At 44.1% G+C, this 14795-nt stretch overlaps 1 protein-coding gene across 3 annotated transcripts in view; it reads left to right on the top strand.

Moving 5' to 3' along the window:
• The first annotated feature begins 6800 nt into the window (after positions 1-6800).
• PRRG2 (proline rich and Gla domain 2) overlaps positions 6801-14795 on the top strand; it is a 42594-nt gene continuing 34599 nt past the window's right edge. Inside the window, exons 1-2 of one of the 3 annotated variants that reach the window (XM_077315911.1) lie at positions 6801-7199; positions 12636-12740. In XM_077315911.1, the coding sequence (XP_077172026.1) occupies positions 12644-12740 (97 nt within the window). In that variant the 5' untranslated portion in view covers positions 6801-7199; positions 12636-12643. Of the gene's footprint in view, positions 7200-7474; positions 7524-9195; positions 9352-12635; positions 12741-14795 lie in introns of those variants that run through there. The other 2 variants (XM_077315910.1, XM_077315912.1) reach the window with 2 other exon arrangements.

Consider the following 14795-nt stretch of genomic DNA (forward strand, 5'->3'; position numbering starts at 1 on the left):
TATGACTCAGGGCGGTTTACATACAACATCATAGGGGGATACATGGAATGAGTCAACATACAACATAGTCAATATACAACAATAGCAACCCAACAGAGGTTCTAAACAACAACTTCAGTGGTCCCAACAATAACAACATACAAGCTAAACTCCCTAGAGAGGTCAGGCTGCTTCAGGTCATGGAGGGGATGTCAGAGGTGGGGGGACCTGTGGTTGGTCTCAGGCAAATGCCTGGTGGAGGAGATCCCTTTTGCAGGCCCTGCGAAACTGTGGGAGTTCAGGCAGGGCCCTGATCTCTTCAGGGAGCTCATTCCAGCAGGTGGGGGCCAGGATGGAAAAAGCTCTGGCCCTCGTTGAGGACCAATGTGCTTGTTTGGGGCCAGGGATCACCAGCCAGTTGGCATGGGCGGAGCGTAATGCTCTTTTGGGGGTATAGGCAGAGAGACGACCTCTTAGGTACACTGGGCCCAGACCGTGTATGGCCTTGAAGGTAAGAACCAAAACCTTAAGCCTGATCTGTAATTCAGTTGGGAGCCAGTTGAGTTGTTGAAGTATAGGCCGGATATGAGATCTCCACAGTGTGTTGGTGAGAATCCTGGCCGCTGCGTTCTGCACCAATTGCAGTTTACGGGTCAAGGTAGGCCTGCATGGACCACTGACCAATTCTAGTATAATTGCTTTCTCCATTGAGTTGGATGGCATGATATGGCCAAAGTAAGTGAGCCAGAGTATCATGATTTTGCGTAGACTTTATGTGCTATAGTATATCTCTGTCAGACGGCTATCCAGTCTCTGTTCCAGAGACTTCCAAAGATGGAGAAATCACCACCTCCTGAGGAAGCCTGTTCCACTGAGAAACTGCTCTAACTGTCAGGAACTTCTTCCGGATGTTTAGATGGAATTTCTTTTGCATTAATTTCATCCCATTGGTTCTGGTCCATCCCTCCAGGGCAAGAAAGAAAAACTCTGCTCCATCGTCCATATGGCACCCTTTTAAATACTTGAAGTTGGTTATCAGATCCCCTCTCATTAATTTCCTCTCCAGGCTAAACAGACCAAGCTCCCCTAACCTTTCCTCATACGTTTTGGTCTCCAAACCCCTCACCATCTTTGTTGCCCTCCTCTGGACATGCTCCAGTTTGTCTACATGCCTCTTCAACTGTGGTGCCCAAAACTGAACACAGTACTCCAAGTGAAGATGAACCAAAGCAGAGTAAAGTGGTACCATAACCTCCCATGATCTGGACACGATATTTCATTTGATATAGCCCAAAATACCATTTGCCTTTTTAGCCACCAAGTTACACCGCTGACTCGTGTTCAATGTATGGTCTACTAAGACTCCTAGATCCTTTTCTCACATACTACTGCCATGACAAGTCTCCCCCATCCTATATTGGTGTATATGGTTTTTCCTACCTAAATGTAGAACTTTATATTTGTCCCTATTGAATTTCATTTTATTCAGTTTGCCCTTTTCTTGAGCCTAACAAGATCATCCTGTATTCTGGTTCTGTCTTCTGTTGTGTTTACTACCAGTTTTGTATCATCTGCAAATTTAATAAGTACCCCCTCTAATCCCTCATCCAAGTCATTTATAAATATGTTGAACAACACAGGCCCCAGGACAGATCCCTGGGGCACTCCACTTGCCACCCTTCTCCAAGAAGATGCTAAACCATTAACAAGCACCCTTTGGGTATGATCGATCAACCAGTTATCGATCCACCTGACAGAATTAGGATCCATACCGCATTTTACCAACTTATCAACAAGAATATTATGTGGAATCTTATCAAAAGCTTTACTGGAATCCAGATAAACTATTTCCACGGCATTCCCTTTATCCAGCAATGTAGTCGAATTTCTCAATAAATGAAATAAGGTTGGTCTGACATGACTTGTTCTTGCGAAACCCGTGTTGAGTCTTAGAAATCACAGCTCTCTGTTCCAGCAGCTCAAGGACCAAGTGTTTCATTATTTGTTCCAAATTTTTCCATCTAAGGATGTCAAGCTGATGGGTCGGTAGTTACCCATATCCTCATTTTCCATTTCTTGAAGGCAGGGACAAAATTCGCCCTCCTCCAATCATCTGGGACCTCACCTGCTCAAAAATAATGGACAGAGGTTCAGAGATTACATCTGCAAGTTCTTTTAGTACCCTTGGATGCAATTCATCTGGCCCAGTGTTTATGGACTTCCCCTACAGTGATCCTAGGTCACCATTCCCATCCCCCCCGGTGGAATACGTTTTTGCCACACTGAGCACTATTTCCCTCACAAGACAAGACTGAAGAGAAATAGGAATTAAGCAGTTCAGCCCTCTCTTCATCATATGTTATAATTTCACTTTCTTGCCCTCACAGTGGCAGAGTCCCTACTCTTTTTCTTACTTGAATATAACTAAAGAAGCCTTTTTTGCTATGTTTAGCACTTCTTGCTAACCTAAGCTCATATTGAGCTTTAGTTTTTCTAACAATCTCCCTACAATCATTGGTTATTGGTTTATACTCATCCTTGGTAATAAGGCCTTCCTTCCATTTCGTAAATGACACTTTTTTATTCCTCAAATCATCTGACAGCGGCTTATGGAACCACCTTGGCTTCCTTAGGTTCCTTCCATCTTTTCTTCTCAAGGGATATTTTTGTGATTGAGTCTTCAGTATTTCTTCTAACTGCTTGCATTTCTGATTCCAGTAAGCTTCACTGTCTATTCTTGCTGCCCTTTGAAAATCCACATTTAATTTTCTTGCTTCCTCCCTCTTGCCTGCAGTTTGTGCTGCTTTTCTACATTTAGCTACTCTTATAGTTTCATCTGAGAGCCATTTTGATCTTTTTTTCTAGCAACTTGCATGGTATGTATTTAACTGCTGTTTCAACAGATGATTGAATTTCCTGCCACAGTTCATTAGGCATCTTCTCTGTGGCATTCAGTAGTTGAAATCAATTTTTCACCTCCACTGCATACACAAGCAGAATTTTATTTATTTATTTATTTATTTATTTATTTATTTATTTATTTATTTATTTATTTATTTATTTATTTATTTATTTATTTATTTATTCATTATCATTAGATTTATTTCCCGCCACTCCCTGGGTAGACTCGTGGTGGGTGACAGTTGTCTTAAAAACCCCAATTAAAACCCCATTAAAAGACATTAAAATCATAATATAACTTGGCGGCAGCCAATAACAATCTAGTAGTAGTAGTAGTAGTAGTAGTAGTAGTAGTAGTAGTAGTAGTAGTAGTAGTAGTAGTAGTAGTAGTAGTAGTAGTATTTATTAGATTTATAGCCCACCTTCCTCCTAAGAATCAAGGTGGGTTACATAAAACATATTCCCCAACCCCCTAAAACCCAAACTTAATCCCAATACACCAAGATGGCTAAATCCCTCCTACATTCACAGAATCATAGAATCATAGAAACATAGAGTTGGAAGGGGCCACACAGGCCATCTAACCTGCTTAACGTAGGTTCAGCCCAAAGCCATTTCCACAGTCATCCACCATAGGAGGTTCACTCAATATTATAGCGCAGCCTGAAGGGGTCCTGTTTGATCTTAGAACCCAGCCTCAACCGAAGACGTGGAAGAGCTCTGTTTTATGGGCCCTGCAGAACCTTTGACATTTCCATCAAGGCCCTCAGCTCTCTTGGGAGCTCATTCCACCATGTTGGGGCCAGGGCCAAAAAGTCCCTGTCCTGGGTTGAGGCCAGGCATATCTCTCCAGGCCAGGGACCAGTAACAGATTAGTACCCACAGAGTGAAGAGACCTGCAGGGAGCGGGGGCAGGGAGCATAAGGAGACAAGTGGTTCCTCAGGTAGGCAGGGCCCAAGCCATGGATGACCTTAAAGGTCAGAACCAAAACCCTGAACTTGATCCAGGCCATAACTCATAACCAGTGTTGCTGACTCAGCACTGGCTAGATGTGGGTCCTCCAAGGTGAACCAGTGAGGACCCTAGCAGCTGCATTCTTTACCAGGTGGAGTTTCTGGGTCAAGGACAAGGATAGGCCAGCATAGAATGAATTACAGAAGTCTTGTCTAGAGGTGACCATTGCATGGACATTCTGGAGGAAGGTAGGGCTCTAGTAGCCTCACTTGGTGAAGGTGGTAAAACGCCATGCACATTACCCCTATGACCTTTGCCTCCATCAAAAGGGAGGCATCCAGAATCACCCCCAAATTCCTTGCTGAGGGCAAGATGCTAAGTTGCACCCCCACAAACGTGAGGAGATGTTCTTCCTGTCTTGCCCCTGGAGAAAGTGTTGGTTGCCTTGGTGGATTATCACTACCACCTGTCTGGGGATGGGACAGAGATTAGAAAGGCAGCAAGTGGATACAGGATATTTCAATGGCCGTGAGAACCCCACAGCCATGGGCCTATTGAACCATAATCACTCCCTGCCCTTCTCTTCTCAAATCTCCCGACCCACTTGGCCCATAGTTCTCAAGATCCCCAACCCTGTCTGGACTCCTCCATCAGGTCTTTTTCCCCTCGAAAAGTCTCCTTGGAGCAAAGCAACCACCCTAATCTTAGCCCTATACCTAATCTGTACTACTAATTACCCACCCACCCCCATTCTAACACCCCACTGGGTATCTCTGGGCACACACCCTAGGGCTACAGAACACTCCCCCTCCCCACTGCTTTGATCCGATCTTCTAGAGAAGGGGTGGTCAACCTGTGGTCCTCCAGATGTCCATGGACTACAATTCCCATGAGCCCCTGCCAGCAAACCTCTGTTCTAGAGGGCACAAGGTCAGTAGCCGCAGTTCCAAGTGCCACCACCAGTTGGTCCTGGAATCTCCACTCATGGCTTTACATCGATCTTCCTTAACCCTGATGTTCTTTTGAGGTTGCAGAGTTTTGTTTTGATTTTAGCCAGTAACAGTTCATCATCGGATGCATAAGATGTAGTCAGTTTGGTTCCATCATTATCACAAGTGAATTTAGGAATTAATTGTTTTTTCTGAAAACAATAATAAAATCAGTTCTTTGTATAAGAATTTTGTATCAGTTCTTTTTCTCTCTCTCTCTTTTTTTTTTTTTGGGGGGGGGGTAAATTAAAGCACAGTTTACTGCCAGAATTATTTAATGCAAAGATTTAACCGAGTTTCAGTTCATTAATGTGTCATGTCAAGCAATTAAGTGAAAGTCGGTTAAATCTTTGCATTAAATAATTCTAGCAGTAAACTGTGCTTTAATTTACAAAAATATAAACAAAACAAAACAAAAATGATTCTGGAAGGTCCTGTTGTTTCTCTTTATATCTCTGTAAAGAAAAAGGCCAAGAACTTTTTTCTAAAATTGAAGCCAAGAATACAGAGGAACTAGTAGATTGTGGTAACTGGTCTTTACAAGTGTGGGACCCACAAGAAACTGTTCAGCAATATTGTTGTGGCTGCTTAGCAACCTCCAAAATGGTGGCTGAAAGCTGTATTATGGAGGTTAAGCCCCAATTGAATTTTTTGTTTTATTTCAGACTCTTCCTTCAGGTTTGTAGAGAAATTCCTGCATCTGTTCTTATATCCATTTTGCTGATTTATTAATCCAGACTCTGTGGCCCAGTCTAGAATTAGGTGCATAATAATACTACAGTGCAATAGAATTTGTCATTATTTTTAATTGCATGACAAACCCAACAAGTAGAAGAAGAAGAAGAACTGGTTCTTATATGCCAAGGAGTCTTATATACCCGAAGGAGTCTCAAAACGGCTTACAATCTCTTTCCCTTTCCTCTCCTCACAACAGACACCGTTTGAGGTAGGTAAGGCCTGATATTACTGCTTGGTCAGAACAGCATTATCAGTGCCATGGCGAGCCCAAAGTCACCCAGCTGGTTGCATGTGGGGGAGCGGGGAATCACACCCGGCTGGGCAGGTTAGAAGTCCACACTCCTAACCACTATACCAAGCTGGCTGTCTAGAGGGCAATGCAGTAGAAATGGCTGCTGAAGACCAAAGAGAAGACCAATTTCTCATGTGGATTCTGTTGCTAGTGCACATGCATCATTTTTGATGGTGATGACAAGGGAACAGCGATGCCTTTCCACAGCATAGGGTCGCTAACCCCAGGTTCGCAAATTCCTGAAGACTGTTTGGAGGTTGAGCCTGGAGAGGCCAGAGTTTGGGGAAGGAAGAAACCTCAGCAGGGTAAATTGCCATAGAAGCCACCCTCCAAAGCAGTCATTTTCTGGGGAACTGATCTCAGTCATTTGAAGATTAGTTGCAATCCCAGAAGATGTCCAAGCCCTACATGGAGGCTGGCAACTCTGTATATGGAAGCAGCTCAAGTAGAGTTTTCAGAAACTTATTGTCTCATATCACTGGACACTATGCCCTTGTACTACTATAAAAATAATTTATAATTGGATTGATTTTTTTCCATACAGCCAAATCTTGTAGCAAGTGCAGGATGATAACGCAATATCCAATCAGGGGAAAATATAGCCTCTGCTTTCAGACCTAGAAATTATTTGTACACTAACTTTGGCTATTGCAACTTTTCCACTTTTAGATGACACCCTTTTGTACCATTTTAGAAAATGAGCAGTATCAAAATTTATTTCTGCATATGTGATCTATGATGGTGATAAAATGAAATGCTCAGGAAAGTTTATGACCCCATAAATTCCTTAGATTTTTCTTGAGGCTCTGGAATTTTTACATATGTGATCACCTCAACTAAACTGGCAGCAGAAACTAGAGAATCTGGAGGAGATAGGGGCTCCTCTGAATGATTTTTCTCTGAGCAGGAGTTGAATAACCTGTTTTTCAAAGCCCTGGGAGCTGGGGAGTTATGCAGGAGACCGAGAATGGTTCTAGTGCCAGCTCTCTCAGTCTGTCATGTGTGTGTAAAGAAGCCATCTGGACATTTGAAAACCAAAGTGTACCTGCCCACTGACAGACAGACTCCTCCTCCACATTTCTCTTTGCTTCACCTGCCTCTCCTACCTTTAACTGGAACTTGGCTGCTCCTGCTTTCAACCTGGCAGGTGTTTGCTTTCCTTCCAGAACTCTCCCAGGAACACCAAGGACTGAGGATACATAATTTTTTTCTTTTTCAACCTTCAACATGTGGATTATTTTCTAGCAGCTGACACCTGGCCTTCTAAAGGGAGAAGCCAGGGCTATTGGAAACAGCCCAGTGCTTCTATCCAGCGAACCTGTTTTACACTACAATTTCTGCACAGGTGAGTTGGCAGCTCCACACACAGGCAGCTTCCAAGCTAAACTGAGTTTCCTTTTAACATTTTGTTTTCCAAGAAGTAACCCCTCCTCTAATTAAGTTGGATCCAACCAGATTTTATGCTAGTGAGAAGGGAAGATGGAGTCCCCTTTATCCAGATGAAAAGGCTATGCTGGGGACCAGCATGGGCAAAAGCCATGTGGAGCTGAGCTGATTTTGGAATTGGTTGAGATTGAGAGTGAAGAAACAAGCTGAATCCTACCCATTGTCTGGGAGTTTGGTTTTGGCTTTCTGATGCTGAGGGACCAAAACAGAAAAGAGAATGACAGTAAGATTATATTTATTTCTTAGAATCATAGAATCATAGAGTTGGAAGGGACCATACAGGCCATCTAGTCCAACCCCCTGCTCTACGCAGGATCAGCCTTAAGCATCCTAAAGCAAGCAGTATCAAAATTTATTTCTGCATATGTGATCTATGATAGTGATAAAGTGAACTCATGCTCAGGAAAGTTTATGACCCCATAAATTCCTTAGATTTTTTTGAGGCTCTGTTCTAGTCTATGGGAGTGTAGCTCTGTATCAGGAACTAGAAGTAAAATAGTGGTTAGTATTGCATTCAGCATCAATTCCACAATACAATTAAGAAGACTCAGTGTGGATTCATTTAGTGCACTGGACCTACTTATCCTGCCCCAAACCTGCTTGTGTAAAGGATGGGAGCAAACTTGTCCATGTTCAGGTGATCCTGAGAACATACTCTGGATTGGTTATTCTAATCCATGTTAGTACTTGTGGGAACAGAAACCAGAGGGATGATCTTATTTTGTCTGCAATATTGTGTTATATGCTGTGCTGTTTTAGCTGTTTTGTCTTGTTATATATACAATACTGTACTATGGCATGGTCTTGAGCATTGAAAAGAAGTAGAACAAATATAAAAGAAATGAGCCAGCAGAGCTGTGTAGTGGCCAGGGCTGGAATCCTAAGGAAAATTTCCTGGTGGTAAGTGCCACCAGACCTGAATAGTCCAGGCTAGCCTTATCTCATCAGATCTCAGAAACTGAGGAGTGTTGGTCCTGGCCAGTATTTCAAGGAATACCAGGATCATGGCGCAGAGCCAGGCAGAGGCAAAAAAAACAACCCACTCCCATCCTCCCAATGCCTTTTGCCTTGAAAACTTTTTCACCATAAGTCAGCTGTGACTTGACGGCACTTTTCACCACCACCAAGGAACAAAATGGGAGTTGAATTGCTTAGGATTGCTCCCTACGAGGCTGAAACCCTCAGGCTGAATTCTTGCTTCTTAAATTAATTCAGTCCGTGTCCTTAGGCCACAGTGTAAAGATGATAATACTGACTGGCCTTGTAGAGTTGTCGTAAGGATTACAAGATAATGCGAGGGCTTTTGACACGACCTGCAAATGCTCATTTGTTATTATTGTGATCTTACCAAAAATGCTCCCTTATTTTTATACTGTTAGCCTTGTAGAAAATTTTTGCTGTTTCTAGATTTGGTGTAAAGTGAACTGATAGGGCTAATCTGGGTAAAGATGGAAAAACTGCTTGTTTATTTTGACTATGTTACAAACATTACAGTGTAATCCTAAACTGAATTACACCCCTTTGAAGGCTAGTGAAGTCGATGAGTTCACAAGGGTGTGACTCCATTTAAGATTGTAGTGTAAGGCTACAATTTTAAAGTCTTCAGAAGTCATTTCCAGTCAGGTCTGCCCACACAGGCAATTAGGCAATTTTTAAGGGTCACTAGTGACACAGTACACAGTCTGAGAAGCATGCTACATCATCATCTGCTCCATTGCCCAGGATTCTCGGAGAGACCCTCCTGCATTCATGACTAACCCTAGTGAGCTCTGTTGAAACAATGGGCCTACTTCAGAGAAAAGGTGCACATGATTTGGCTGTTAATTATTAACTTGTTCAGCATGGTAATGATCACTGGCTAACTGGTATTCTGGAAACAGTTGAAGAATATCTTGGCTATGGAGCGCTGAAAGAAATAGCTAGCCTCTAACAATGGCTACTTCAAGACAATGCTATTATGGGTTTGTTTCTTGACCTCTTACAGGAATTCAGTTCTTTATAAAGGGCTCAAAGTTCTAGTTTCGAGTTTTGAATCTTAGCCCCATGAGAAGGTAAGATCAAAACTGTTTGTTCTATACGCACTCTGCCTCCACCATTGTGCCCCAGACTTCTAGTTTTCAGACTTCTGCTTGACTGCACTATACTCAGCTTTCTTTTCAGCAAATCCAGGAATTAGATTGCCTTGCTTTGACCTCCTTCCACAGAATCCTGGAATCTTGACTGTGATCTCCAGCTACTTCATCTGTGTGTAAATAAGATGACTAATGAAAAATCTCCAGGAGGTGGTTGACTCCCATAGGGATGTAGACAGCTGAACTTGCTATGCTTTCTGTGTGGGTGGTGGATCAAGGTTCATCGACAGATTACCCTGGATTATGTATGGCTGTGAAAGTTGGACCATAAGGAAGGCCAAACGTCAATGAATTGTGGCTTTTGAACTCTGGAGCTGGAGAAGACTCTTGCGAATCACTTGGATTGCAAGGCAAACAAACTGGTCCCTAGAAGGCCAGATCCTGAAGATGAAACTCAAATACTTTGGCCACCTCATGAGAAGGGAGGACTCCCTGGAGAAGAGCCTAATGCTGGGAGCGATCGAGGACAAAATAATAAGGGGACGACAGAGAATGAGGTGGCTGGATGGAGTCACTGAAGCAGTAGGTGCAAACTTAAATGGACTCCGGGAATGGTAGAGGACAGGAAGCCTGGAGGATCATTGTCCAGGGGGTTGCGATGGGCTGGACACAACTTTGCAACTAACAACAACAACAAATAAGGGCAGTACCCTAAACATCACATCCTGCCCCCTAGACCCCTGCCCCTCATGTCTATTAAAAACAGGTGACAAGAGGATTCAACAGCCCCTTCAGGACCTAATAAATCTGTCTCTGTCTTCAAGGACATTACTGGAGAAGCTAAAGGAGCCAGTGGTTTGGCCCCTGTTGAAGAAACCAGACCCTGCCAACTACGAACCTGTCTCACTTCTAGTGTTTCTGAGGAAGGTGGCTGAGCAAGCAGCAGCAGCCCAATTCAAAGCGTATCTAGATTAAGCTTCGGTTCTGGAGCCATTCCAGTCCAATTTCCAACTCGATCATGGTTTGGAGAGAGCATTGGTGTCTCTGACAGATGATCTCCAAAGGTAGCTAGACTGAGATGGGTCAGTGCTGCTCGTATTATTAGACTTATTAGAACATGAGTTTCTGGCTTACCATCTTTCCAATGCAGAGATATGGGGGCCAGCTTTGCATTGGCCAATGTCAGGGAAAGAGGGAAGAGCAGCCGTGCCACTGTCAACTGCAGTGAATAGTACCGCAGGGTATGATTCTCTCGTCAATACTATGATTCTCTCATCAATCTTCATGCACCCTCCAGCTCTGCTTGTTCAGGGATATAGGCTATGGTGTCACCAGCATACAGATGACACCCATCTCTATCTGTTGATGAGCGGCTGGCTGAGCACTCAACCCAAATCCTTGCCTGGGAGCTGTGACTGCAACAAAATTGCCTGAAGCTAAAACCCTTGAAGATGGAGGTCTTCTGGCTGGGGAAGAAAGAACCAAATGAGGAAGTGCACCTCCCCTGCCTGGACAGCAGGCAGATGGAAGCAGTACACACTGTTGGGAACCTGGGAGTGATCTTCAATGCCAGTGTGGTGTAGTGGTTAAGAGTGGCAGCTTCTAATCTGGTGAGCCAGGTCTGAGTCCCCGCTCCTCCACATGCAGCCAGCTGGGTGAGCATGGGCTTGTCACAGCCCTGATAGTGCTGTTCTGAATGAGCAGTCCTGCCAGAGCTCTCTCAGCCTCACCTATCTCACAGGGTGTCTGTTATGGGGAGAGAAAGGGAAGGCGATTGTCAGCCGCTTTCAGACTCCTTCGGTCAGTGAAAAGTGGGATATAAAAACCAGCTCTTCTTCTTCCCTTACCAAGGAGATGTAGATCACAAAGGTAGCTTCGCAGGCGTTTTTCCATCTCTGCCAGGTGAAAGTACTAGCACCCTATCTGGCCCCTGAAGCCACAGTGATCCATGTGATGGTTACCTCCAGGCTATAACTCACAATGCACTAGCCTACTCTTGACTTTGATCTGTAAACCACATTTGGTACAAGATGCAGCCACTCAGGTCCTTATGAGGACCCTGGGGAGAGCACATATTCAACAGGCTGATTACCAGTTGAATTCCAGGTAAGGTTTAAGGTATTGGTTTTAACCTCTGACTTAAGCGGTCCGGGACCTGTGTACCTAACGGATCGCCTCTCCGAATATGTCCCTCAAAGATCTTGTGCCCTGAAGACTCCTAGTAGTCCCTGACTCCAAAGAACTGTGATTGTCCTCAACCAGAGCCAGGGCCTTTTCAGAACTGGCTCTAACCTGGTGGAATTAGCTGCCAGCCAGTATCCAGGCCCTATTGGAGCTGACAAAGTTCCACAGGGTCTGCAAGACGGCATCTTCCGCCAGGCATATGGTTGAGGCAACACATAAGCACAATATGGCATCAGAAAGCCCCACCACCACCATCTGAAATCTGGTTATAAAATTGATCCCAAAATTACTCTTACCAAAGTGGGCAGAATCGGAGCATTCAGGAGAGTTTTTAGTATTAAAAATTTTAAATTACTGTTTCTGAATGTTTTATACTTACTTTGTATATTGATGTTAGCCACCCAACACCTATATTAGGGAGGGGGCAGCCAATAAATCTAAATAATAATAATAATAATAATAATAATAATAATAATAATAATAATAATAATAATAATAGAAATCCTGATCACTTTCATAAATTATATCTGGTTGAATATGGTAAAAAACAATGCCAAGTCTTATGGAATTGGCTTGTTTTTTAAGCCTGTTTACTATAAAATCCAGGGATTTTGTTTCCATGTGAAGAAATAATTGCAATTGTACTAAATTGTGGCATCTATTCCAGATGGACAATTGCAGGTGATTTCAGATCAAATACATTTTTGGCCTCTTCCCCGATCCACTGTCAAGAAAAGTCTCAATTATCCATGTACTCACATTTACTAAATGTTAAGTTCTGTCAAATTCTCTTTAAAAGTGCATGCAGGCAGATGGGAAAGTGTGCTTTATGGGAGGAGAAGTAGCTTCCCACTTTTTACTAGCTGAAGGAGTTCTCAAGCAGCTTACCCCTTTCTCTTCCTCTCCTCACAACAGTCACATTGTGAGGGAGGTGAGGGTGAGAAAGGGAAGGCGACTGTAAGCCACTTTGAGAGATTCCTTTGGGTAAGAAAAAGTGGGGTACAAAAACCCAGCTCTTCTTCTCCTTCTGCATTCACCTTTTAATTATGTTCTTTGTCAGCTATTTTTTCTATTTTCAGGGCCTGCTATGTGGTACCCTCCAGGGCTTCTCTTGCTGTTCCAAGCTCTAACCCTCAGTTTCGCTGGCTCCCTTCAAAGGCAGTCTAAGGACCAGCAGAAGAAAGGTAACTAGGAAGCATCGCAAATGAGAAATTGTTCTCAAAATCCAGGAACTATAACCTATGGAAGACCCTGCTTTCAGTGCTCAGGGTCAGCCCAAGTGGTTTTGGTGCCCTCATCATATAACTGCTCCCACTCCCCTGCCTCTTCACTGGAGCCAGGGCTGTAGCTCCCTATGGTGCCACTGGACTTTGGGTGGGTAGTGGTTGCTAACTCCAGATTTGAAAATCCCTAGATACTGGGGGGATGCAGCCTGAGGAGGGTGAGATCCAGAGATGGGAGGGACCTTGGACTGTGTAATTCCTTAGAGTCCACCCTTCTGAAGCTGCCATTTTCTTGAGGGCAATTGATCTTTTTAGTCTGGAGATCCTTTGTAATTCAGGGAGATCTCCAGGCCCTCCCTGGTGACCCTACTCTGAGTGATGCAGTGCAGCTGCCCCCTGGACTGTCAGTGCAGTGCCCCATCCACCTGCCACCATGATGCCCCCAAATGATGCAAGATCCTGCATGGTGACCCCCTAGCTATGAGGGAGGCTGATACCCAAGAGCGATTGCCCAGTGGATGGGCAAGCTCTGCCAATCTTCTTTGGCTGATCTGGGCAATTTGGGGATTGACTTCAGATGCCAACTGGTCTTTCTTTCTTTCTTTCTTTCTTTCTTTCTTTCTTTCTTTCTTTCTTTCTTTCTTTCTTTCTTTCTTTCTTTCTTTCTTTCTTTCTTTCTTGGATGAACACATGAAGCTGCATTGTACTGAGTCAGATTTATTTATTGTGGAACTGGAATAAAAAACAGTACAGATACATGATAAATTGAACAATAGTGAAAGAGTCATAACACTTGGAGCTGGCAGCTGGGAGAAGGAGGAAGTGGTATCTCATGAGCTGGCTCAGGAGCTGATTGCTAGCTCCACCCTCTGATGACTGGGCCTTTGTGCTATAAAAGGCTCTGCACAAGGACCAATGTTGCCAATTTGTTCCACAAAGCGGAAACGCTATTTTAAATAGTGGAATCTCGGCGTTATACATACCCGCATTTGTAGTGGAATCCAGTTCCCCACAGGTTTCCAGTCTCGCAGGAATCGCTAGAAAGGAAGAGATTTTTTCTGTGCTTGGTCCCGCCCCTGGTCATCAATCAAATGAACAGCCAATGTTATCATGCTCCGGAAAAGCCACTTTCCCTTTAAGCAAGGTTTAAAAAAAAACACATGTTGAAATTAATATGCGTTGATTTGTTGCAATGGAGAGACCAATCTAGCTGGCGTGTGAGCTGGCGATTCATCGTTACCACGTTCCCCCGAGTGAACCCCCCCCCCCCGCATGGGCGTGATTTTCGGCCGAAAATAAAGGGAACTTGCAAACGGGGCTGTGTTGTGCTTGGGGACTTGGGGAGCTTTAAAGCACTTCTGTGGAGGGACTGTAGCCGGAGAAGCCTCGCTGGGTGAATCAAGCCTCACTGGTTCGTTGCTTTCCCCGCTCGCTCCGAGGGAAAAAAATGGCGATCGCTTCGCCGGAAGTTCGGAGGAGAGAGCCAGGGGGAGGGACTTTGTTGGAACCGCAACAATGAGAATGCACAGGTCTTTTTCGCTAGTGTTGCAGATTGTTCGCAAGAGTGTAGCGCTTTTTGGAGGGTGAATCCACTTTTCCCGATTTCCCTAGAAGTGCTACAACGAATCGCTTTTCACGGAACTGTTGCAGGAGTGTTGCAGATTGTGTGCGACATCTTGCGGAACTGCAAATTAGTAGTGTTTACAATATGAAAGCCTTCTGCTACATTAAACTCATGCGGAATGCCCCCCAATCTCCTCTCAGTCGTCTTCTCGCCAGGCTAAACATACCAAGCTCTCTCAACCTTTATAAGGAGAAGCTCTGCCCCATTGATGCTCAGCAATCATTTTAAGGATCTGCCAGAAGATGTTGATTCAGGAACACAGGAGCATGAGCAATTCCCCACGAAGACCAGGAAAGGCCCCCACAGATAAGAGTTCTAGAACTTCTCCCCCACAGGCCCCACAAAGCCCAAGAAACTCTTCACAAGCCCCCACAAATTAAAGTTCTAGGTCT

This window comes from Paroedura picta, chromosome 16 (genome assembly GCF_049243985.1).
Source record: "Paroedura picta isolate Pp20150507F chromosome 16, Ppicta_v3.0, whole genome shotgun sequence".
NCBI lineage: Eukaryota > Metazoa > Chordata > Lepidosauria > Squamata > Gekkonidae > Paroedura > Paroedura picta.